General features: G+C 42.8%; 2 protein-coding genes and 1 long non-coding RNA gene across 9 annotated transcripts; 1 reads left to right on the top strand and 2 right to left on the bottom strand.

Moving 5' to 3' along the window:
- Positions 1-1,419: 1,419 nt before the first annotated feature.
- LOC128792937 (uncharacterized) lies at positions 1,420-2,850 on the bottom strand. The gene is made up of 3 exons (XR_008432599.1): positions 2,769-2,850; positions 1,858-2,032; positions 1,420-1,704 (listed from the first exon to the last, which is right to left on the bottom strand). It is a non-coding gene; the product is annotated as an uncharacterized LOC128792937 (long non-coding RNA).
- A 274-nt stretch (positions 2,851-3,124) lies between these two features.
- On the bottom strand, positions 3,125-4,713 carry LOC128792646 (basic salivary proline-rich protein 2-like). The gene is made up of 3 exons (XM_053951184.1): positions 4,693-4,713; positions 3,571-4,208; positions 3,125-3,503 (listed from the first exon to the last, which is right to left on the bottom strand). Exons 1-3 carry the CDS (start codon positions 4,711-4,713, stop codon positions 3,125-3,127), a joined length of 1,038 nt encoding a protein of 345 aa, XP_053807159.1.
- On the top strand, positions 3,270-21,101 carry KLHL24 (kelch like family member 24). Of its 7 annotated transcripts, none has more exons than XM_053951855.1 (9): positions 3,270-3,373; positions 5,258-5,352; positions 8,318-8,431; positions 8,740-9,727; positions 14,398-14,582; positions 15,480-15,598; positions 16,662-16,850; positions 17,412-17,600; positions 18,763-21,101. In XM_053951855.1, exons 4-9 carry the CDS (start codon positions 8,808-8,810, stop codon positions 18,961-18,963), a joined length of 1,803 nt encoding a protein of 600 aa, XP_053807830.1. In that variant the 5' UTR covers positions 3,270-3,373; positions 5,258-5,352; positions 8,318-8,431; positions 8,740-8,807; the 3' UTR covers positions 18,964-21,101. The 7 variants fall into 7 exon arrangements, with proteins under 7 accessions (XP_053807830.1, XP_053807827.1, XP_053807826.1 ...); XM_053951852.1 differs by having other exon boundaries at positions 8,285-8,431; XM_053951851.1 differs by lacking the exon at positions 8,318-8,431.
- The last annotated feature ends 5,045 nt before the right edge of the window (positions 21,102-26,146 follow it).

Genomic DNA, 26,146 nt, shown 5'->3' with positions numbered 1-26,146 from the left:
GCAGTGATGTCACTCAACACTTTTTTTTTAAGCTTTCTGATCACTAAAACTTTTCATACAAATGTCAGATCTGTTCTCTCTCCTTGTACTGACAGATTTGTTTCACCTCTTGCTCCATTTGTTGCACAGCTCTTCATAATGTTCCTTGTGTTGGTTATTAGTTGTCAGTCTGTACTCATCTTTCTCAAATGTCTAAATCCTCTCTTTTATCCAGTGATACCCTCCCCGTGTTGCATTCAGGGTTTTTAATGTTGTCCAAGTTACATGTTGCTCTCTTCTTTCTGATCAGTGATCAGGGTAAGGGACGTGGTGCTTAGACTCTCCTCTCCCTTCCTGTTCCAGCCTCCTCCTCTGGTTGCTGTGGCTCACCTTCACCTCTTTCCTCATTCAGATCTGAGCCCTTCCCCAGACTGTTTTGCACAGATGTCCAAGAGCAGTAATCATGGACTTTCTTTGGGTTTTTCTCCGTGTATGAGCTACTTGAACACCTTTGGGTTTTCCTCAATTTTAGAAATATCTGATAAGGAGCTACCATGCTCCCCACAGCAGAGGGACGTTCCCAGGAGCATACTGGCACAAACTTCCCAAGACAGCCAATACCTTTACCTGGAGGAATGCACAGACCATTTAGGTGGCCCAGTGCATCAATGAAATGTGTCTGAAAAGTGCCCAGCAGTGGTATTCAAATCCAACACCACCAGAAAAACACATGAACATTGGTGGATGCATGCCAAAATCTTCATGCAGGCTTCTAATTTTAGGTTTTAACCTTTCCAGTGCCCTGAAGAAGCCTTCAAAATCTCCAAAATCACCGACCTGTTTGGAAAACATTGGCCTAAATGCTTTACAAGTACTTTACATTGTTAAAAAAGTATTAACAAAGCTTTATAGAAATGAGTAATCTTTAATAATTGGTTTCAGCTTCTCAGGCAGCATACAACTGCTTATTTTGAGAGAAATGCTTGGCACAGCTTGACAAAGAACAGCCAATGCCCCTGCTAGCAGAGGAATGAAGAGCAATAGGATGTAGTGGTAACTCAAGTATTCTTAATTTCAGACATCCCCAGTGACGTTGGCTTTCAGAACTGGAAGTGCCTGGATGTGGCCACATGCATACATGAGCACATTATGAAATGATTGATTGCTCAATGGGTATTTTTAATTAATATTTTCTTTTTAAATGCTGGATTTACCCTCTTCACTCAAGATGTTTTTGCCACGTGCAGTTTTTATTGGAGTAAACATAGTCCCTTCAGATAGCTGCTTCAAGCCAGTGCAGAGGTATCTTGATCCTGTTTTGATTTTTTCCTTCCTCTGACTCATTCCTTTAATCCCAGTTATGTTTTCTCAGGTGAACTCTACATACTCATATTGACCCCAAGAGTAACAGACTCAAAGAACTGGGGCAGACAAGGGATATAAAGGATAAGAAATCTATTTTAAGCAAAACATTTTTCTTAGGTCATATACTTTTAGATTTAATGTCTTTGTAACAAGTAAGACTTCAGGTTATTAATGTTTCTTATAATCAGTGAGTGAAACACATTATTGCAACAGACCTGTATTCTACGAAGTGAACTTGCTGCTGATTTTCTCTTTGCTGTTTATGTTGTTTGGGGTCCTTCTTGCTTTTCCAGGCAGAGGATGAGAAATTGACTGAATGCTCTTGCTTCTAATGAAGTCAAGCAGTTCTGAGTTTTAGCTCTGCAGGAAAATTGTTGAAGGTTTCAATTGTTTAAGATCTATGTGAAAACAATTTACATACCACAATCAATTTATATTATCAGTCTATTTTCAGAACTCAGCCTTTTAAATTTTAATTAATAATTCTAACCACTTTGCAAAGCTGCAATTTACCTGACCCAGGGAGAAATCAGAACTTGTTTAGCCTATGAAAATCTGAGCCTGCTTTGCTCCGGAGGGGGTCAGCCCTGGAGTCCTGAGTACACACTGCTCTTCTTCAAGTTTCAGTGGCAGAGCACAGTCAGCTACTGCCAGGAGCATACGGCTGGGTGCACTTCCTGGGAATATCCTGGAGTCAGAGGACAGGGGAGGTAAAGATATATTATGCCTGGGATTGATATCCAACGTTTAGGAGAGCAAAGTAGGGGGGAGCTAATAGAACTTGTACTTCTTCCTTTCCCTTGGCAATAAGGGGCCAGAAGGGGAGGTCATCCTTCTAGGAAGGAGAACACAGCCAGTTAGCTGCCCACATCAGCTCCACGGTGTTGCATAAGGCCTCATTTAGTACCAGGTAATGATCTTAATTTAAGCATGCATGTCCCTGCCCTCGCCTCGCTGCTCTGCATTATGGGCTCACAAGTTTGCTTATGCTAAAGGGCAGAACAAAAATAAATTTCCATACTCCCAGGCATGTTCCATCAGCCTGTGTTGGAGCATGGGCCAGTGTCCAAATACTTCGGATATGAAGTGAATTTGGGCTCCAGGACAGGCTCAGACCTGCTCCTGAAATTGCAGGGCGATGACACCAGGGTCCTGCTTTTATATTTGCAGTTGACTGGCTGCCACCACTGGGACCCCCAGCTGTGACAGCAGAGCTCTCTCTTAAGTGTTCCTGGCTTAAAGATGACCTTGGCTTTCCGTGGTCAGCAGAGACAGGGACACTCTGTTTTGTGTTACTGTTGAAGAGGAACTGGAAATTCTGGATTAATTCGGTGGAGCTGTAGCTCAGGTAGACAAAGATTCTATCTTGGTTAATTTTTTTAATGTAATGTTTTTTGTTTTGGTCATGTAGGCTGAACACCCACCCCAAGACAGAGTGTTATTCTCCTGCTGGAGGGCTTCGGTAGGGCTCCCTAGAGCCGGCACAAGAGACTGTCCAGCTGGAAGGTGCCCTCCCGATGCAAGCGCTTGCTTCGATGCACCTGAAGCTTTTGCCTGCTCACGGGACGGGGTGGGTCGGGTATACTTGTGGGGTACGTGGGGTGTGCTCCCCCTGCCCCGGCAAAGGGACGGCGATGGCAAGAGCTCGTAGCGACGGCAGCTGCTGCCACCCATTGCCATTGCCGCCGAGGCTCTCCCGTCCCCGCCGTTTGTCCCCGGCTCCTGCCGGGGCGCTGACGGCCGCCCGGCAGCGGGGCCGTCTTCGGGCGGGGCGGCAGAACTACAGCTCCCAGGGCCGCGCGGAGCCGGTGACATCATGTGCAGTGGCTCGGAGGTCACATGCCCCGCCAGCCCCTTTGTTTTGAGCGGCGCTGGCAGCGCGACCGGCGGCGGAGAGGCCCGAGCGCGCTGCACCGCTCCGGCTCGCACCGCTCCGCTCCGCGCCCACACACCTAGCCCGACCGACCGACTCCGGTCCCGGCGGCGGCGGCTCCCGCGGGGCGCAGCGCGGCAGGGCGCGCTCCCGGCTGTGAGTGCGGGGCGGCAGGGCGCGCTCCCGGCTGTGAGTGCGGGGCGGCGGGGCGCTCTCCCGGCTGGGAGTGCGGGGCGGCGGGGCCCTCTTCCGGCTGTGAGTGCGGGGCGGCGGGGCGCGCTCCCGGCTGGGAGGGCGAGGAGTGCGGTGCCCCACGGCGGGCCGGGAACCCCCGGGGAAGGCGCGGAGGCCACTGCGGGACAGCCGAGGCGCGGGGCTGAGACGCGGGGTAGGCCGGCACCGTTAGTCGCCGCGGAGGGGACAGCGCGTCCGGGGCTCTGCTGGCGGCGCGCGGCGGCGGTGCCACGTTGGGGAAGAGATGTGGGCAGCGTTGGAGCCCCGGGGCCCGCGGCGGTGCGTGTCCTGCGGTGTGCGCCGCTGCTACTGCTGTTGTTGTTGTTGTTCCCCTGCCCACGGCCGGCGGTGCCGGCGGGCGCTGCGCTCCGGGCCCGGCGGGCGGGGCGCGCGGAGCCCCCGCGGCCGCTCCGTCCCGCGGCTCTGCGCGAGCCCCCCGCGGGCGCGGATTGGCCGCGCGGGTGGGCGGGGGCGGGGCTTGGGCGCGGATTGGCCGGGGCGCGGGGGGGCCGCGGCGGCGGTCCGGGGTGAAGGTGAGCTGGAGGGCGGGCCGGGAGGAGCCATTTTGTGCCGCCGCCTCCGGCCGCGCTGTTCCCTGTGGCAGCGGCTCCCGCGGGCTCCTTGCCCGGCCCTGCCGGGGCTGGGCGCGGGTGGGTCCGTTCTGCACGGGTCCCGGCCGCGTTCCTGGTCGCTCGGGCGGCCGGGACGTGCTCCAGCCCGGCGGGCGCTGCCCGGTGTTGGATGCGCTGGCATCTGGCTGAACCCCCGAGCCCTGGGAACACTCTGGCCGGGGCTCAGGCTCGGGTTTGGTTTAGCAAAATCTGGATCACGTGCGAGAACGACAGCAAAGCCAAAGGGGAAGGATTGGGACCTTTTCACTGTTTCTTCCCCATGCATGAATAATATTACGCAGTGTGCTTTTTTCCCCTCCTTTCCCCTTTTAAGTTGTTTTTTTTCCCCTCTGAGGGATCTTTTCGTTTACAAAACGGTACATAAGGGGTTCTGCAGTTTCAAGGTGTCCCTTTTCAATGCTTTTGTTTTGTTTTACTTAATAATCACGACTCTCATGTCCAAATCAGTTCCTGTTTTTTGCTGGGTGACTTTTAAGGGCACTTAAGGCTTTTTTGTGTGTGTGTCACTAGCTTAAATTACTGTTGACTTTGGACATTCTTTCTTTCTTAGAAATCAAGATGGTGTCCTACATTAGAATAAAAAACTTCTGCAGTTCAGCTAACTCTTACCACGTCAATCAGTTCGATCATGGTCAATTCTTGTTTACTAGTTAATCAGTATTCTTAAAGACTTCATCTTAGACATTCCAATCCTCAATAACCGTTGTAAACCAAGAATTTTTATTTAAAAATTATTTAAAACCGGCAACATTTTTGGTCTTTTTCATATCACAAAGAAAGATGAAGGAAAGCAAATGTTGTGTGTGTTTGTTTGTTTTTTTGTCAGAGGGAGAGGTTATGCTCTTTTTCCCCATGCCCTCTTCCTTTCCAAACGAGAAGCACGTGCAGTGTTCCGCCCGGGGCTGCGGGGGTTTGTTTTCTGCCTCTCGGTGACCGCGCACCTGAGGTGCCGCGACCGCCTTATCTCCCATCACAAAACACACAACACCCGGCGCTGGCCCAACCTCAGCTGCAGTTCCCAGGCCTCGCCGTGAAAACACCGTTCCCGTGCTGGGTTTCGTTTCTGGGGGTGCTGCTGCTCACACCGCAGCAGGTGACAGCACACGGGACCGGCTGGTGCTGCTGGCTCTGCCCTCCCCGCCCCTTCCCAGCGCCTCCTTTTCTCCCCTCACAGGCGGTCAGCGCTCCAGCCACGCCGGGTGCTGGCAGCGGTGGGCACAGGCTGGACGGCGCCTCTCTGGCAGCTGCGGAAGCCCAGCACAGCCTCAGGTACTCGGAAAGCGCACCCCGAGGGTGAGCTCGGGGCTCGGGCACACCTGGGGACAAGGTGTCGCTGGAGGGCCTGGCCCCGGAGCTCAGGGACACGCGGGGCACAGGAACCTGGCCGCTGGCCCTGCTGTGGGTGAAGGGAGAGGGGTAACACACACCGGGGGATTGCAGTAGAGGAAGGATGAATTCAGTGCCAACATAACAGTGTTCTTTGTAAGAGGCTTTACTGATAGAAGGTGTCAGGGCAAACGTTTTATAGACTTCTTCCAGCAGCCTCTGAATTGGGCTTGTAGGGTATTTCTGAGCAACAGCTTGTGTAGACAAGCTTACAGATGGTGTAGGTGAAGGAAATAGAGAAACCTGAACTTGTGGTGAACCCAGCTTAACTCAGAAATACATGTGTGTGAGGTAACATCCATGTCAGAGCCATGTCTGGGTTTGGAAGGCATTTATAAAACCTGTTGATTGTAACAAATTGTGATTTGTTTTTCTTTTCTTGTTTTTCAAATGGGCAGACTGAATGCTTAAGATCTATCCTTGTTGACCCTTGCTCAGACAAGCAATCCAGTGGATTTTGTATTTTTTTTTTAATTTTGACCAAATAATTCCCAGTACTTGTATTTGGGGGGAAAAATTGTGTTTTTCTTTTGCTTTGTTTAAACTTATTGAAGAGATCTGAGTGTTAATTCTCTGAATGATTGGTGTTTTACAGTGCAGGGTCTTTAGGCAGGTAAGGCATGTAAGTACCTCTGCGTGCAGGAAAGATGCAGACAGGTCTACCCTGCTGTGTTTCCCCCCTTTGCACAATATCCAGCTCAGCCTCAGGCACAGGTTCCCCTCTGCATTTCCCACTCTGGCGGCTGGAAGGTGACATTTTAAACATGCTAGAGCAAGATTTGCAGGAAGGCAACACGTAAATGTGATAGAGCTGAGCATGTGACACTGTTACTGATAGGCTTGTGAAATTATTTTGCTGAAGCAAACCTGCAGAAGTAATTAACTGGACAGAAAGTGAAGGAAAGTACATTTAAAAACAGTACATTCTGCAATGAAGTGGAGTTCTTTCTCCTTTTTAGTATCTTATTTGTGATTTTACAGTATTTATTCCCTTGAGTAGATTTTACTCTGTGGGTTTTTTTTCATTCTCCCATTTCTTTAAACTATTAGGACAAAAAAAAAATCATTTGCTGACCACTAATTTTGTGATATTCCAAGCATAAAGAAGACATTGCTTCCTTCAGTGAGCAGTTGTAGCCCAGAGCCCTTGTTTCTGGTTATTAATGATTGCATAATACAGTGCTGTCTTAACTTCTCACATAATGAGAAAGATATCATCTTGAAGAATTTTTACTTATTTTCTGTGTTTTGCCTTTCATGCAACATCACAGTCTTGCTTTTCATTTCAGGCTAATTTTCTTTGGAAAAGGTCCATTAGCTTTTGTGAAATTAATCTGATTTAAATCTTAAACGTTTAAGTATTTGCATTGTTATATTTCCCTTTGCTGCTGCTGCTTTGTTTCTGCCCACTTCCTCATACAAGTAGTACCTAGCTAGTTGCAAGTTGAAATTCAGTGCAGGGGTAGGATTTTGGCAGCAGAGCTGGTGAGGTGCTGGGGGTGGTTGTTGGTGTTTTGTATCAGGGCTGTGTCATTCCAGGGTGAAGTGATTGTGCAATAGTGGGATAGAATGTCAGCTACAGATCAGATTGTCCATTTGTGCTTGTTAGTCTCCTGAAGCAATCAGTTGTTAGATAGGCTCATTGCAACAGCGTTTTTCAGGCATCAGTGTGACAACTGGTCCTATTTTAAGTCAAATTAAAATTAAGTATTTTGTAGGGTAAATGAGCCCCAGACCAAGAATCTACCTTGTAAATTTGTGTAAAAATTTTTATTGGGAACATGATAGTTTTAGAACATCTTTTCTCAATGAGTGAAGGGACAGCCTGCATTATTTCCTTGCTGTTTGTTCAGATGGTGCCTTTTAAAGGTGCTGTGTAAAAAGGCTGTTTAAAAAAAGCATGTTCATTGTGATCTATATTAAGTGGTGACGTGGCCAGTCTGGGACTGGGTAATTGCAGCTCTGAGGATAGGAGCTCATCAGGAAATGAAGTTGCCGAGAGGAGGAGTTGGTGTGTCCTGAGTGTGGATTCAGGGAAATTGAATAAAACCTTGGGAGGCATGAAAAAAATTTCCATAAACTTGAAAAAAACTCAGTTTGTGGCCTTGTAGACATACAAATAAATATTACAAGCATTTGGAATTGTGCCAATGCCAGGCCTGAGAGGGTGCTTTGCCAGCCTCTTGCTACCTCAGTGTGTCTTTGTGTACATTCATACATACATTTTTAAGGTCAGGAGAGCCAAAAAGCCCTGTTGTGGTAGATTGGTTCCTCTTACTACCTCTAACATGTGCTATTTGCAAAGTCAGCTGCATTTTCTTCACCTACACACTTTAATATTGGCACATGCAAATGTTTAAGTATTTGATTTTTGCAACTTTAGTGCTCTGATAATGTGAGTGTGTGTTTGCATGCTGGGAGGAACCTTTACATTTGTACTTGAAACTGGAAGGTGTTCAAGCAAAAACTTCTGCTTATAATTATTTGCCAGCAGTGCTTTGGAAACAGAAAATCTCCCTGTCCTCAGCAAGTTGCCTTTGTTCATATTTCCAGTAGTTTTACACAAAAAAAAATGTAGTTCATCTTTCATTCTGATCTGTGTGCTAGCAGTTTACATTAATTTTTAATCGAATCATAGATTATCAGTGAACTAATTTTTAGATGTTAGGAATGAACAGGTATAAACTTACTGTCAAGGTTACTTGTTGAGATCACAATTGTTATTTAACTCTAGTGTTATAAGACTTCATTATGATAGACTTTATAATGAAAATGGAGTAGTTACTCAGTTACAATTTTGCTTTTAAAATTTCAGTCTTCCCCCTCCCCCGCCTCCCTTTTTGACTAGTGCTGTTATATTAGTACTTTGGAGGCTCCAGCTGAAATGAGGATCACACTGAAAAAAGGGAAAAGTTGAAGCTCTTGACCACTATCCAGGAGATCGTTGGCTTCTGTCAGCCAGGTGATTTGCTAGAGCTGAGATCTTGAGATTTTTTTCTCTTGCGCACTAATGCAGTACCAGCGATTCTGGGACATTCAGAAATTGCCCAGAATGTCCCAGACAGCTGTTTTCTGGGTGTATTTTGCATTTAACACTCGGCAGTGCTGCACTGCCCTGGGCAAGGTGCACACTAATTTGCCCTGTGCCACCTCCAAGAAGGGTCAACAATTTCAGCAATTCTTAGAGTGAGCAAACAAGTATCTTGTCTAATTCCTGTGATGCAGCTAAGAGTGTTTCAGACTGAATACTGAGGTGTTTTAATTTTTCAGACCGTTGCACTGAGAAGGAGAACCTCTGCAAGTTTTTCTCAATGACTCTATAGCCAACTGATGTAACAATGGTACTAATACTGGGACGCAGACTGAATAGAGAGGATAGCGGGATACGAGATTCCCCTGCAACCAAGCGGAAAGTTTTTGAAATGGACCCAAAATCGTTGTCAGGCCCTGAGTTTTTCGACTTCTCCTCGGGATCATCCCACGCAGAAAGCATTCTCCAGATCTTCAATGAATTCCGAGACAGCCGGCTGTTCACGGATGTCATCATCTGCGTGGAGGGTCGGGAGTTCCCGTGCCACCGCGCCGTCCTCTCGGCCTGCAGCAGCTACTTCAGAGCTATGTTCTGCAATGACCACAGGGAGAGCAGAGAGATGCTGGTGGAGATCAACGGCATTTTTGCTGAAGCCATGGATTGCTTTTTGCAGTACGTGTACACGGGCAAGGTGAAAATCACGACGGAGAACGTGCAGTATCTCTTTGAAACGTCGAGTCTGTTCCAGATTAGCGTCCTGCGTGACGCCTGCGCCAAGTTCCTGGAGGAGCAGCTGGATCCGTGCAATTGCCTGGGCATCCAGCGCTTTGCGGACACGCACTCGCTCAAGACACTGTTCACCAAGTGCAGGAACTTCGCGCTGCAGACCTTTGAGGATGTGTCCCAGCATGAAGAATTCCTGGAGCTGGGGAAGGACGAGCTTATTGATTACATTTGCAGCGACGAGCTGGTGATCAGCAAGGAGGAGATGGTGTTCGAGGCCGTGATGCGCTGGGTGTACCGCGCGGTCGAGCTGCGCCGGCCCGTGCTCCACGAGCTCCTGACGCATGTCCGGCTCCCGCTCCTGCACCCTAACTACTTTGTTCAGACTGTAGAAGTGGACCAGCTGATTCAGAATTCCCCAGAGTGCTACCAGCTGCTGCATGAAGCTAGGCGATACCACATCCTTGGAAACGAGATGATGTCTCCCAGAACTAGGCCACGCAGGTGAGGAAATTCTTTTAACCTTTTTTTCTGCAGAAGGACATAATTTGATGTACAGATGTTTGATATATGCATGCCTGGAGAAAAATCTTTTGCAGATTATTTTACTTTGCTAAACTCTGGAGCTGCTGCAGTTATGCTTCTGTACTTCCCCACATGCATGAAGCTCCCGTGTCTCTGGAGAATGTGCATAAATGAGTCTTTTTGCACAGAGCACTTTATTGCACTGAAAAAAGGTAAGTGAAGTTATATTACCTTGCAAATAAAATACTTCCTTAAGGTTAATGTTTGCTAAGGGAGATCTTAAGTTACTTCATATAATAGCAGTGTCTTGAAGAGATCTTACTGTGCTGTGGCAGGAAAACCACTCAATTTCCCCAGCTTTCTTTTTGTAGCAAAGTCATGTAAATGTACAGCACACCACAAAGGATGTGGATGGGGGTATTATGTTTTCAGAGCATTTCCTTGCTACATCACAAATATTTTAGAGATGGAGTAGCACATGTATTTGTAATAGACAGCAGGACAACAGGGTGTTAACTGTAAATAAACCAAATATTGTATTTTTAAAGAATCATGAAACAGTTCCTGAAGTATTTAGTGCTCATTCAGTGACATTTTAATAATTCAGAATTGCTGCTGCTTAATAATGTGTTACACAAATAGGTGGCTGAAGTTGCAAGAAGAAATGAGGAAGAATCTATTAGTGGCATCTATGAGCAATGGCTATTATGATTCTTTTTTTCCTGAAAAATATTTTCCTTGCCTCATGTCAACGATAGTACAGATGCTAATTCATAGTTAACTCCAGCTTATTTGAGCAGTTTTTATTAAAATCATATGTTACATTAAGGTGATGCAATGATGGTCTAGACAGATTGTATTAGGAGTTACTCCTCTTTGTTTACTCTTACTCATATGTGGTTGCTCTACAGTGACTCTGCAGGGAACCTTTATTTTTTTGGCAGGTGTTAAAGGCTTGCTTAAGGGGAAAAAAACCACTTGGCAGTATTTGCCCCATTAGTGGCTTTCCAGTCGTCAGTCCTGCCGTGAGAGACGAAATTCATCTTCAAGTCCCTGCAGCCCTGCTCCCACCCAGGCTTTCTAAGCTAGAAACTGCTGTGGGAGGTCTTTGCAAGCATTTGGATCATGGCAGTTCAGGAATTCCTGCACTGTTTGTTTCAGGGCTGGAGTTCAGACAGTTGGAGGGGGCTGCAGGCTGCAGTGTTTGGTTTGGTGTTTATTCTGCTTTTCTTATTCAATTGGCTGAGGAAGGCAAATACACTCAGGAGTTCTGTCAGTGTGGGGGATGTATGTGCTTGAAATTCTGAACATCCCCAGAGTGGGGCTCCAGTTTGCAAATGAAGTACCTTGCCTAATACAGGTGATTTCTGAAGCCAGGGGGTTTGTTGGTTTTACTGCTGAGTTTATTAACTGCAGTGGGAGTTTAAGTAGGTAGGAACAAGAGAAGTAATTTACAAAGAGAAAAACTGGCTGGCATCCCAGCAGGAATTTTTTCCCCTTTTCTATATTGCATTCATGGAATAGTTCTTTGTCATTTGTTTCTGTTGTCTGTTTTTTTCCGTTGCCTATAGCAAAAAGAGATCATGTTTTGAAATAATTGCCAGGTCCCCTTCCCCCATGTTTTCATCAGCCTTTTCTGAGCATTTTGGGGGGCTTTGGAGAGGGGAGGGCAGGACAATGGAGAGTTCTTCTCCTGTTTTCTTGCCTTCCTCCAATGTCTTTTCTATACAAACTGTTTCTAAAAGGAAACAGGCTACAGGATTAAAAATTCTGTCACCAGTGCTTTTAGTGAAACTTTGGGATATAAATTGTTACCAGTTGTATAGATATGGATGCACCTGTGGGTGAAGTGGGTTCTACTTGTTTTTTCAAAGAACAGACTACATTGCAATTCAAGTTGATTTTTTTTTTCTTTTTGAAGCCAGTGAAGAGTTCCCTGGCAAGTTAAGAGTTAAATAAAAGTTTAAAGTGTGACCTAACTGTTCTCTTTGCCACTAAGGCATCCTTGGCAAATGCAGGTCTTTCTGAGACAGCCTTTCAGTAATGGACTTGCAACAGTGACATCTTGAGGCTGTGCCTCCTGCTCCCTCTAAGCCTGTCCTGTCCCTCCTGTTGTGTTGCACACCAAACCTCCAAGCTGAGACCAGGCAGTGAGCAGTGACACACTTCCATTCCCAAAACTGCTGTGTGCTTTGAGTTACCTTCAAACTTTGATCAAAGCTGCTGTTGAGCTGTGTGGTAACAGTACCTGAGTGTGCTCTTTAACCAGAAGTTAGGATGTTTATACATTTTAACATGTCCTTTTCGGTTGCCTTTGGAAAGCTTTAATGTAGTCCCTTATTTTTCCCACTTGGAGATGGGTTTCTATTTCACTTTACATTTTGTCTGCTCTGTCATTTACTACCCAATATTGATTTAACAGGAAGAGGAAGAAAAAAGTAGTGATTTACCAGAATTTCTGTAGTTTGTTTGAATTTCTGTAATTTGTTTTCTGGACTTACCATGGTTTTGAATGTGATCTGTTTGAGCTACCACAAGTTCTTCAGTCCTGCTCATGCTGTGCTGGTTGGTGTTTTCACCTCATCTAGAGGTGCGTGTGGAGCTCGGGACCCTTGGAAAGCCTGCTCTTGGGAATGCATGGAATTGTATGACACTGTTGGTTCTTCCACTCCCTCTTTTCTATTTAATGCACCCCTTCTTGGTGGGGTGGTGTCTCCTGGAATCTTTACAGCCTGGTTTAACACCTGTGTTACTTTTCTCACACTGTGTCTTCTGAGGGCTACAAGAAGGGCTTCCTGTACTACTGGTTGAGGTCACAGCTTTTTCTAACCTTCATTTAAATATATCCTTAGTTCTTTTCTTGAATTAGCCTTTGCCTGAATGTTCTTTTTCTGTATTCCTACCGCATTTTACTTTTTTTAAAAATGGATGTGTGCTCTGTCATTTGAAAAAAAAAAAATTTGGAACTAACTATAAAACCTGCACAGTGCAAGACTCTGTCAAGAAAATAAAATGGAGAAAACTTTTCTTTCCTGAATGAAAAATCTGGTCATATAGGTATTAAAATGTTAGGAAAATCTTTTCTCTTTGGATTTGAAATACTGTGCTAAATGAATATTTTCTTGAAAAACTCCATTACAGCAATTCATAAAAACCTCTCTCTGAGCAAAGTTTTTTGGTTCATTTAGTTTTAAACCAAAGATAGATAATCTGTCACAGTCATCTTTTCAGTGAGTGAATGGAGGCCTTAATTCTAATCTAGAAAGTAATGCATGGACAAACCTCTTCATACACAATTAGCTGGTGTCTTTGGGCTTGCTTCTAAGGCAAATTGAGATGAGTGTTTTGCTTTTATGGAAGTTCTTTTCCTGGGTAATGCTTTGTTGGCACAGGAACTTCTCATCTCTTACCCTTTGAGAGATTCTTTTCAGAGTTGTTCCTCAAAAAAGCAAAAATCAGTAAATACATAGAAACCAGGAAGGAACGTGACTTCAAAGCTGAGCAGCTGACAAGAATTTCTTCTGCTGGCTTCAGGTGTGTAAGATCCATTTGTCAGGCACATCTCATTTATCTCATCCTGTAGGATGTTAGCACTTAGCATTGCCTTTGCCTGTTTACAGTATTCTGGGTAAAAACATATATGGAATATTTCAATTTGGTGTGTGGTGACAAGGTGATAGATGGGTTTGTGAGTTTCTTTCATGATGTTACAAAGCAGGGAAAGCCTCATCTGGATTTATAAGTGAATATGTGCAGAAGTTCATGTTAGGAACTTTAGGGACAGATCATGTAACTTTTACCTCAAATCCAGTCATAAGTCTCTTCTTTATTTTAGGGAGAACACTGCAGTGTTGGGAGTTTGGGAGTACTCAGCAGTGGCATGAACGTCTGTTCTATGAGATACCTATGATCTTCACAGTGGGATCATAGTACAAAACACAACAAAAAGGCTCATCAGAAATAAAATCAGTCTTACATTCAGTTTTGATCAACTGACAGCAGTCCTTGAAATAACTATGTCACTGCAAAGTGCTTTAATTTTAAAATGCTCTGAAAGGAAAGGAGTTTGACAAATGCTGACAAGAAATCATAAATCTGAGAGGAGGAAAAAATGTGGTCACAGTTTGATTTGCACATCAGAGATAGTTGGTTGATTCTCTGCATTCAAATGTGCATTAATTTTTGTTAGATAAGTTTTGTTACTGCTGTGAATACAGAATATGTATAATGTGGTTAGTAGAAGGATAATGAGTGTGTGGAATAGAACTTTAAGGTCTATTTGGGTACATTGCTGTCTAATGCCTGATTTAATCCCACTGAGTTGTAATTTTTGGTTTTAGGTTTGAATTTTTATTTCAGTATTCCTTTATGTTTCCTCCTGTCGTTTTAGATAGAGCATTGTGCAGTGTAACTCCATCACTTACACAAGATTCCTGTCAGTGTGGTAACCTGCTGTGTAATGAGACAGCTAGAAACAGTGAAAACCTGTTTGCTAAATGATTCTTTCTTCTATTTTCTTTTTTCATTGTTGTTATGAAGTTAAAGCTAAATAGTATTTTTTCTGATTTTCAGAGTTTTGAAGACAATGTTGTTTGTCCTCCCTGTACTAACATCCCCTACATCTTAATTTTCTGTGTTCACTTTTTTAGATCAACTGGTTATTCTGAGGTGATAGTTGTTGTTGGAGGCTGTGAACGAGTTGGAGGGTTTAATTTGCCATACACGGAGTGCTATGATCCTGTGACAGGAGAGTGGAAGTCACTGGCTAAACTTCCAGAGTTTACCAAGTCTGAGTACGCAGTGTGTGCTTTGCGGAATGATATTCTTGTTTCAGGTGAATAACCGTAAAAAATTCAAGACTTCTTTCTTTGCTTGGTTGATTCTTGTTGTGTCCTGTTCATGGGGTGTGTTTATTTTTGTTTGCTTTTGAAGTAGTTTGGCAGATCTTTGTAGTGTGAACTTCCAGAAGCTCAGCTGAAAGCCACTTGCTGCTGTGAACACCAGCCTCAGCACAATCTTACTGTAAACAAAAGTTTTTTCTGGAGCTCTTGTTTGGCATGAATCCGCAGTTTTTTACAGCTGATTCCAGGACATCAATTGTATTAAAAGAGACCAGCTAATGGCTGCTGTGAAATACAGCAGGAGCCTGTGTGCAGCAACAGCTGGGAAAACTACAGACAAAAAATCCCAAGCAGGCTTTTCCCAGCAGCACATTCAGACCTTTAGCAAGGGAAGATTACAGGGTGCAGCTGATGGTTCAGACAGCAGACTCTCTGTGTTGGTTTAACCAAAGAAATGGTCTCCTCAGGTGTGTGTGCCTGTGTCATATGAACAAAGTGAGAAGCCAAGGAGATGCTCACAGAGCGGGCAGAGGAGGGGGGTGGGAGGGATGTGCCATGGGCAGGGCATTTCTAGGGTCTCATCTGGGTAGTGACACTACAGGAAAGAGCTTGGGCAAAAGCCATTAAAATGCATTCCAACTTCAATAAATAATCTGGTGTGATTTCAACATTATGGGAAAGGAAAGCGTGAGGAAAACAATTTACTGTGTGATTTCATATTTGAAATCCACTGCAAATTACTTACTCAGTATAATGTATAAATACTGATAGATCCTTATTACATCCCAAAGAGGATATAAAGTTTGCACTGCCCACTCAAGAGGGGCATGTTAATAGGTAGCATTATCCATTCAATAATTGTTCAAATTGACATATGTTTCATTTTAAAGGTGGAAGAATCAATAGCCGGGATGTCTGGATTTATAACTCTCAACTTAACATTTGGATCAGAGTCGCATCCTTAAATAAAGGCAGATGGAGACATAAAATGGCTGTTCTTCTGGGTAAAGTAAGAGAAGTATATTTTATTTTTTTTTATCGTGGGTATGTTTGCTGTATATAAGAAAACAGAGGAGAAAATACTTAAGTATTACTTTGTACTTCATGTAAAATGATTAAAAAATATGTATTTTCAAGTGAAATACTTCAAACAATTAGGCTCTTCATCTGTCAGACACTACCCATGGACATGAAAATCATCTTACTGCTCATTTATTTTTTTGGGATTTTGTTTTTTCATCATTGAAGTGGCTTATTTCCAATAAGTAATTTTTTTGGGAAGCAAAGAAGCATCTGGATTTGCCTGTGCTTCAAAAGTGCTGTCTAACAGTTTATGTACTTATTAACAGAAACTGGTACTACTCTGAAAGTCAGCAGTTTTACTTAGTGTTTTATATTGAAATTAAGCAAACACATGTTGTGTGGAAATGGAAGGTTTTGCTATATTTTGAAGGCAAATATGCCTGACCATAAAACCACTAGTTGGGACTCCCTTACTGAAAGTTAGACAAGATGTGCATGTGGTGTCACTTGGTCTTCTTAGAGATGAACGTGCAGCTAAGCAAGCAGAGGGAAGAAGGTAATCACAAATAATGAGCTCTGCTTCCTAAATATGAAAGAAGAGACAAGAAAGCAGAGTTCACAAACTGAGAGGAGGAAATAATTCAGTAAGCAAGTAGGGGAAAAGCAAAATGCTAGAAATGCAAAGTTAAACTCAGATGGGCATTTGCTGCTGCTGTTGTTGAATGTTACCTAAAAAAGGAGAAATACAGAGGAATGCCTTTTCTAACAAATGCTATTCAAATAAGAAATTTATACTGCAATATTAATAATACTGTGCTGTGGCATGTGTTTGCCGTGTCATTCCACATGTGACTGAATGGAACTCTCCAGGGAGTCTTTACCTGTTATTTTTAGACCATATTCTTCTCCTCCTATGTATAAATAAAAAATGTGAGGAATGTGTCCCTTGACAAAACTAGCAAATCAGCCTTAAATTAATTTAATTTTATATTTAAATGTAATACCTGCTGTAAACATGAAATGATGGTAGTTTTCACCACTTTGTGCAGGTGTATGTGGTGGGAGGATACGATGGGCAAAACCGCCTGAGCAGTGTGGAGTGCTACGACTCCTTCTCCAATCGCTGGACTGAGGTGGCTCCTCTGAAGGAGGCTGTGAGCTCCCCTGCTGTCACCAGCTGTGTTGGCAAACTCTTTGTCATCGGGGGTGGCCCTGATGACAACACCTGTTCTGACAAGGTCAGTTAGCTCTGTTGGGTTGCATCTCCTATCCACAGCAAACTGGATTGCTGGTTTAAAACCAGGTCCTGTAGGAGATCTACTTGAACTGATTTTTTTGCTGGATGGAGTGTGGAGTTATTCTAATACGAAAAATACAAAGTAGAAATTGAGCCACTGTTAAAACTTTAAAGACCACTGTTACTTTCTCATGGATACTTTCTCATGGATACTTTCTCATGGATACTTTCTCATGGATACTTTCTCATGGATACTTTCTCATGGATACTTTCTCATGGATACTTTCTCATGGATACTTTCTCATGGATACTTTCTCATGGATACTTTGCATATGTCATTGGCTTCACAAGTTCTGTTAATTCTTTAATGGGAATGTTCAGAAAAGTATGTAAAATATTGCACATATGTATAAATTATTGATACATGAATCTGCATGTAGGTTGACTCCGGTTATTTTGGGGAGGCACTGCTGCCTTGTCTCTCCCTGTGTAACCTGTGTGGGCATGCCAGGCTGTTCCTTCAGTTGGGCTCTCAGTCTGAAAGGCCTGTCCTTGTTTCCAGGTTCAGTCGTATGATCCTGATACCAATTCCTGGTTGCTCCGTGCCACCATCCCTATTGCCAAGAGATGTATCACGGCTGTGTCCCTGAACAACCTGATATACGTTGCTGGTGGGCTCACCAAAGCCATTTACTGCTATGACCCCATTGAGGACTACTGGATGCATGTACAGAATACATTCAGCAGACAGGTAATTACCAATCAAAAACCCATAGACAGCTGAAAGGTACTTTTTGACATTGTTATCTTGGCATTAAATAAGTATACATTTGCTTATCCCTGATAGAATTGCATCTCTGATTCCATTCTTACTTTGCCTCTTCACCTGTGTAACTCAAAACATCACAGAAGAGGAAGTTTCTAAACCAGTAGCTTTTCAGCTGTCTGTCACTTAGGCAGTCCAGGCTTTGCTTGAGAGCTGTTACTGTTGAAGAACAGTATAGTGGATGATGATTTCACTGTATAGGCATTACCTTCTCTTGCATGTTGTCATTTAGACTGAAGGGAGTAATTTCCTTATAATTGATTACAGCCTTTCAGTGTACCAGGAAATACTGAAGGCTGTTTTTACAGTGTGAAAAAGCCCCACTGTATAGCACAGAAAGTGTCTGACTTCAGCAATGAGAGCTCTCTCATTTCCACACGTGGGACACCGAGCAGGATTTGAATGAGTCCACTCAGTAGTGAAGTGTGTGTGCAGCAGTTACATTTCCCCATGTTTTAAAAACACCAATCACATATTCTATAGTATTACCGTAAGAGAAATTTTTTTCTTTTTTTCCCAGCCTTCCCTCTGTTCCTCTGTTTTAATCTGTGTTCTTTATTTAAATGAGTATTTTTTCCTTGCCTGCTTTTGAGGAAGAAATAAAATCCTATCTCTGTTTCAAGTAAGACATAGCGCTGAATTTTCTTGTGCACTGTTTTTAGTCATGCCTTGTTTCTTCTCCACATTTACATCCCTCTTCATTATCTGTTACTCCTCTAAGGTGCTTCTCCTTTTTCCCATTCTTTGCATTAATAGTACCTACTGTGGTCTTTCTTATGAAAACCTTTGTTCTCTCCTCCTTTCCCTATCTCAGGTCTTTCAGTGGTAAGTACAGTGTTCAGTTGTATTCCATTGTTCCCTTTGTCTGAGCTACATGTAGTAAAGGCCTGCACCTGAAATAGTCTTGTGCTGCTGCTTTCCCTAATTTTTGTGTTTTCTGCACTGGCCCTTTCAGGAGGGAACATTATAGGCCAGGCTGTTCACAAAAGATAGTCACAGCGCTGCCCTCCTGCACTGGGGCAGATACAGACAAATCAAGCCTTGCTTTTTAAATAACTGTGTATTCCTTTGTGTTTTCTTGCAACAGGAGAACTGTGGCATGTCTGTGTGTAATGGAAAAATCTATATTCTTGGTGGAAGACGGGAAAATGGTGAAGCCACAGACACTATTCTTTGTTATGACCCTGCAACGGGCATTATCACAGGAGTAGCAGCCATGCCCAGGCCAGTATCGTATCATGGCTGTGTGACCATTCATAGATACAATGAAAAAGGCTTTAAACTGTAATTTTTTTTTTCTTGAATAAAGAAGAAGAATGAATCCAGTGGTCTGCTGCAAGACAGGCTTTTTAAAGATTCCTGAAGTGGGAATTCCCTGCCTAAGTGTCATATGAAAATTATATCCTGTGCCTTTAGAAAAAGGGCTAATGTAACTTACCAAACAAGTCTACAAACCTATCCAGTAACCAGAGTTCAGATAGCTCTGCTTGGGCTCTGATATGAGAGCAGGACATTGTACAGAGGATGGAAAGTTTGCCCTATGTGTGATTAGTAATTAAAACCTTGAAAGCTTTTTGGGGAAAGTGCCTTCAGCATTTGTGCCTGTGTCTTTAAAAGCAATATATTCAAGGTGTTTCTGGTTCTGCCAATGGGAAAAATGTATAGGCAAGTAAATCCCAAAGAATCATCCTGAATCATTATATGCAATTTAAAAAGTTCAATTATAATTCATATATCATTCTTAAAAGCAGATTACTTGGCTTAACCAAGTAAATTTTTTTGTCAGATCATGCATAGGTTGAAATTAAAAGAAAAAAAAACCAAACAAACAACAACACAAAAAAACCAAAGCAAAACCAAAACACCAACAAAACAAGCTACACTGGACAAATATGAGAATCTCTGAGAAATGCTTTCTTCTGAAGGCCAAACTGGTTGTTTGGCGAGCCACTACAACACACCGCGGTGATGCTTTTGTACATTAACCCTGTGGAACGTATTCATAGTGCTCATAAATGTCCAGCAAAGAAGTACAAGACTACATGACATGGAAAACCAGTGGGTTCAGGCATGCACCTGTGAGGCAAAGTTTGAGTCACAGTTTTTACCTTTTTGAATAGTATGGGTGAAGGCTGAGAGTTACTGGGTTCACTCTTTGCTCACTGCAATGTCTAAACTATTTAGGAAATAAAAGGACATTGAACTCTGGATTCTCGCAATTTTCTGAATCACATTATAAATTACCTGATCATAGAGGTGGGGACTTCAGTTTGTGCCCTGCAGCTTATAAATTGGTCTTTTGGATGTCTCATCTGCAGAGTATCCAGCAAGTATTTCTTGGCCTTTCTTCAGATAATCACTTACTGTAGCACAGTTAAACTACTGAATGAGCTGCTTGGCTTCAGATAAAGAATTTCTGGAAAGGCTCCTCCTTTCCAGAAAAATATCTGCGGGCCTGTCCATGTAGCCATATGATGTGTTTTGGATAATTTTGAAGCCTAGGAAGCACCTGTATTTTGATGCACCACCATTGTTGTGTTGGGGTTTTTTTCAGTAAAGGTATTTTTTTAAGTCCTCCCTAGATTTCTGTACTAGGACTCTTTATTTCCAGTACACAGTTGTACAGCTGAGGCACAAAGTTCATAAAAATTGAAATAGCACTTGGGAGTTGGAAAACTAATAGGATTGTCTGTGTACCAATTTCCTGTAAATCACCAAAAACCTCAGGAACTGCCTTTCAAAGGAACTCTGAGGACAGCAGCCAGTAAGGAAGTTGGTCAGTGCCAGGGCAGAAAAACCCCATAAAACCCCTGCAGAGCCAGCCCTGGCCTCAGGGTTCTGGTCTCTGTGCTTGCTCAGGAGGGTGAAAACAAGCACCATCTCTGGAACGTTGTTTGTTCCACTGGACTTTCCTCATCTGTTTTCCCAGAGTATTTCTTCATGAGATGGAAATTCTGACCCTCAGCAAAGCTATGCCAAACTGGGAGTCACCATTTTCAGTAATATGGTCATGAGTTTTAAAGGGCACTGGGAGCTGCACTTTGGGATGCATTAACTTGTAACCTCAGGAAAGGACACAAATTTCAGTTTCTGGCTGAATACCAAATACTACTTTTGATATGGTAAGAATACTGGTAAAATACAAATCATTGCATATCAGTGATGTAGTCAGGAGGTCAGCCCCTGAGCATTCATGTTGCCCTAAAAAGAAAATCCCTTGGTAATGTAAGACAAATGAATCAGATAAATTAATCCTTTTCTAAGTTTCATCTGTTTTGCTCACTAAGTTTTACTTTGAAATGGCAATTTCAGTACCTGTGAATAAGGTCTGTTGATTGCAATGATAATTGCCCTGTAACTGATTTTATGTACTAACAGCATATATAGCTTGTGCCATCATTGTAAATAAAAATGACGAAGACTATAGGAGCACTTCATTAGAGATGCAATTTGAAAAACATCCTCCTTTCCTTTGATTTCCTCCTGTTTGTATTCAGACTTGTAATGTTGTCATGCTATAGTGTTTTTAAACAGTGCTTATTCTGTAGGTATAGAACAGTGTCATTTAATCTGTGTTTATAATACTGCAGTACTCTGTAAATAACAAGATACTGCTTTCCAAGATTTTGAAGATACATTTTTTAGTTTAGTTGTCCATTCTTAACAATTTATGTACTGTTACTGTTACCGGTTTTTGAAAATGACAGTGTTTAATGAACCAGTAAATGCAGAAATGTAGATGCAGAAAACTTCTGCTTACAGTTCTTTAGAATCTGTATCAAAGCTGAACAGTTACAGGTATGGAACACTGCTAAATGGCAATTACTTAAGCAATGATTTCTTTAAAACAGGCAGTGAGTTTTTCCTTCTTACTTGTTTACTCTGTAAATAATTTGCACTTACGGCCTTCTCTGTTACAATAATTATTTTTAGATATACTAGAAAATAACAATTTGACCTTGATTTAATGAAAATGTACCATTTTTCTAGAAGGATGCATTAATTTGGAAGTTGCATTCCTGAGCCACTTGTTCTCCAATGCATTTCACTTAGGTATAGATGGATTCAAAGATTTAACTCTCACTCTTTTGCATATCTAGACGCTTGCAGTTTAAGGGCTTGAGCAGCAAGTTGGTTTTAGATTTTTCCTATGTCTCAGCTAGGAGAGAAAATTATTAATGTCATCTACTATAATCAAATTATTTCCATCATAAATGGTAGTAAGTTTGGTAGCTCTAGAGCACCTGCACAAAGATGTAACTTCAGTCCAACCATACATATGAGGGTTCAAGCATCTCCAAGTCACACCTGTTCCAGCAATCCCCGCAACACCTAAAAATAAATTCTAAGAATTGTCTTCACTCTGCTAAACAGAAATGAGTAAATATTTTTATCTATTTTGATATCCATTTCTGTTCTTAGCAGTGTGATGTTAATTGAAAAGACCATTGATGCTTTCTTGCAGCCAGGCGTCTGGAAGGTTCTGAATCACTTACAGATCACTGCAGCACGTGCAGCCTCTAGCCCTTGGCTTGTGGCTGAAGCGTTTCCCTTTTACAGCCATCAGCCACAGAACATTGCCTGCTAATCTTGTAGTTGTACCTGTAGACTGCTTCTTTGGGAATGGTTAAGTGGGCATAATTTGTGGAATCTCTTCCATTTTATACTGGTAGTGTGGTGTGTCTGGTAGGCATCTGGGGGATTGGGCACTGTGCTTTCTCCTTGCAGCACCTAAGGGGTCCAGACTGTATTATTATTTTTTTCTTTTGATTGGCACCAATGCAGTTCTCATCAAAGATAGCTTTGTTTCTACACTGTTGAACAGAGATATTAATGCAGATTATGTTGATATGGACCCTTTTGTAACTTACTGAAGCTTTTTAAATAGTATTTTTAACATGGCAAAGTTTTAAGAGAGGCTAATGATGGAGGAAGAGGAAATGCTTACCTGGACAGAGATTCACAGGAAGCTTTGGTCACCTGTGCTTGAGAGCAAGGATGCTACTGCCTGTTCAGTTTCTTCCTCAGAACAGTTGAGTTCACCTCATTATCTTAGGTAAACCCTTAGTTTATCCTGTTTGTCTTTGACTTGCTGCAGGGGCAGAACAAGAAGCGGGCCACTTGCTGCCTGTGACTTGATGTTTCCCCCTGCCCAAGCACCTGCTGAGCTGAGTCCAGCTCTGAAGAGCAGAGACAGGAGAAAAGCATTGGAGCAGGCTCAGAGATGGCAGTGTTTGGGGGTTGCAGTTTAGCTGGGCTTGCTGAAACCAAGGTGTTGAAGGTGCTCATAAGTTTGCAATTCCAGATGCTGAAACTCAGGTGGTAAAAATGTTTCATATTTGTCAATTCACTGAACTCACCTGGAGCAATAAAGATTGCAGGTATGCTTATGGTCTGCTAGTAGCAATGCTCAGGAAAGCCAGGGGTTCATTTTTCTGAATTGCCCAAATAGGCTAGTAGCTGTGGGGTTCTTTTTTACCACTGAAGATGGCAAAACCCAATTCAAGAGCATTTAGAGTGTCACAAGACTTGATCACTGTGAGGCACAATGAATATTTTCATCTGAATGCAGTCTCATGTACGCAAGAAATTACAAATGAAATTATTTGTTGTGCCTGGTTAAAAAAATCTAAGCACTGTATACTCAGAAAAGGAACCTACAGGGTAAGATGAAATTTCTAAGTAGAAACCTGCTATCTGTTTGGGGGCCAAGCAGAGCTTTGGGTTTTGTAAAATATGTTTAGCACACAAGTTTCCTCAGTATGGAATTATTTCAGATGGCATTAATTAAAATGGATCATGATTTTGCAGCCTCCCACCAAGCCCAAACCAGCTGTGACTCTGTGTTCTCTGCTCCCTGCCTTTGAGTCACACACAAGTTCATTATAACGTTACTGTCTAAAAACTGTAAGCTATTTGCAGGAATATTTTTTTTCCTGTACTGTAGAGATCCAGCCAATGCTAGTATGTTTATGTGTGCACATCTGTATGTGAATTATTTTATGATCATTCTCTGATAACGCTGTTACAAGTGATGCACATCAAGGCCCTGTGTACAACTTATTAATACTGTAATTAGGGCTTAGTTTGTATTATTAGCTCCAAAGAAAATAATGTGTGTAAAATTTGAAAATACCTGTGCCTTGAATTCACCTATATTTTTATCTATTTTGAAGAAGAGCTTGGATTACTCCTCCCAGTTTGTTACCTTTGTTATGATTGGTCTTACTGTCCAGACTGTTAATGTCCTTCTAGGAGAAATAAATCTTGCCATTCATTAATTAGCACAGTTAAACTTCTTGTTTAGAACATACCTAGAATGCTTCCATTGTTACAGTGCTATGGCAGATCTAATCTAGGGAAATCAGTATTTGTTTTTTTCTATTTTTTGTTTCCAGCAACGCCTCAGTGACAAAGGACTGAGTTCAGTCTTTGACTTCCTGTCCTTAACATGTACAGTTTCTTGTATTAGTCAGTAGCCTCTGTGATATTTCTGAACTCTCCGAAGTCATCAACCTCTTGTTCAAGATACAAAATATGACGCAATAATATGGTGCAGCATGGCAATAAGCAAATCAAGAGACTTTAATGTTATGTACTGTTACTAATTTCATCTGTGTAAATGCTGGACCTATGAGTCATTCTCCTTTTGGTGCACCTGTAGCACTTTGGAGTCAGATTAATAGGAACTACTTAGCCATGGAAAGAGAGTTTACCTCCTGAACAGTTACTCATATGGTATTTTCGCCTGAAGTAATATTTTCATTTTCCTTTTTTTGCTGAGGAAAACAGCAGTTCTTGTTATTCCTTGCCAGTTCCTTTATTTACTGAAACATAAAAGCTGTAGTTCCACAGAGAGCTGATCTTGCCCTCAAGAACAGCTTGGTGCAGCACAAATGACATCTGAACAGAAAAGCTCAGACTACTTACTGTGTGCCAGAGTCAATGTAACAGATCTCACATATAACATGAAGGTCTTCAGATTGTGCTGACAGTAGAAAAGTGATTTTGTAACGTAGCACAATTGCAGTAACACTTGTTATATTTAAATAAACTTCTTGCATAATTCTTTGAAAGTTTTTTTTAAAGTTCAGTGTATCTAATAAACATTTGCCTTTTGAATAGTTCACTGTGGTTTATTTAGTTTATGAGAAGTTCCAGGGTGGGGCTTGATGGTGCGAGGAGGAAACTCCCTCCTGCTTTTTTGGGCCATGTAACTTGTTGGACTCTCCTTTGATCTGTTCTCTTGCCTCCCAGTCTAGGAGTTTTCCCTGCTTATCTTTCTGCCCTCCCAAGGGGAATAAAGGCAAGCTGGAGGCTGCACAGAAGAGTAAACTTGAAAGGAAACTGGAAAAAGTAAAAAGCAGGGACTGGGATATGAAATATTGGTTAGTCCTGGGTATTGTGATGAGAAGAAAATGTGAATGGACTCAGCATAGGAAATTTGGAAAAGGTAACAAAACATTGGGAAGATCACTAGCAAAACATGGCTTGGACAGAATCCTGTAGGTCTATTCTCCTAAAATCGGCGGCTTGGCCATGTCAAGGTGCCACGCACACGTGGCAGAGCAGGGGGCAAGGCTGCAGGGGGCAGAGCCCTACTGAAAACGTGGCAGGCCAGCAGTGACTGCTGCAGCTCTGCAGTGTGGCCAGGCTCGGGTACAGCCACGAGTGGCTCTTGCTGCAGTGACAACAGCAACTTCCAGTCAACTTCAGTGCTTGCAGAAGCTCAGCTTACTGCAGAAAGAAGTAATTGGGAAAAAAAAAAAAGGGAATCCCCACAGACTGCAAAGCAATGGAAATACTTCTGAGAGCTGAAAAGCCCACCTTAAGATATTTTAAGTCTTAAATACGGTTAACTGGTGGCAGTATTCTAAGAACAGCTTCTTCCTCTTTCCATTAAGCAGAAATATGGAAGAAAATAAAATTTAATTACATTACAGTCATTCCTGGTGAGCAGCATACTGATTTGTGTTTAAGAACAGTCTCCATCGATCTGCCATACTTTACATCTGTTGCTTGGCAGAAAAAAAGTAGTAGTAGTGTCAGAAAGATTAGTAGTGATCCTGAAATGAGAAGAGGACCTTAAGGGCTAAGCTTTGAACATTCAGCATAGACCTGCTAATCAGTGGCCTCATAAATAAGTTTGCCAATCCAAGAGTGAACAGGATGTTAATTTGCGCTGGTTCAGGACTCACTGCATGAAGCATGAGACTGCCACTGACCATAGCACTGATGCCATTAGCTGCACCTGACAGAGGTATTGCAGCCTGGTCAGAACCAAACACAAACTATGGCATTAACTGCACGCATGGCACTGGTTTAGCTCAGATTTGAGAATATGGAGTATGATGAGCACTAAGTATAAGAGTTTTTTGAAACCTATCTAAGGGTAGGCCAGGGCTCCCATCCTACTCCATGCTGTGAGCTCCTGCTGTCTGGACCTCAATCACTCTAGGACTCCCTTCTTG

The sequence above is a fragment of the Vidua chalybeata genome, chromosome 10, assembly GCF_026979565.1.
Source record: "Vidua chalybeata isolate OUT-0048 chromosome 10, bVidCha1 merged haplotype, whole genome shotgun sequence".
Lineage (NCBI taxonomy): Eukaryota > Metazoa > Chordata > Aves > Passeriformes > Viduidae > Vidua > Vidua chalybeata.
This window is presented reverse-complemented; position numbering and strand designations above follow the sequence as displayed.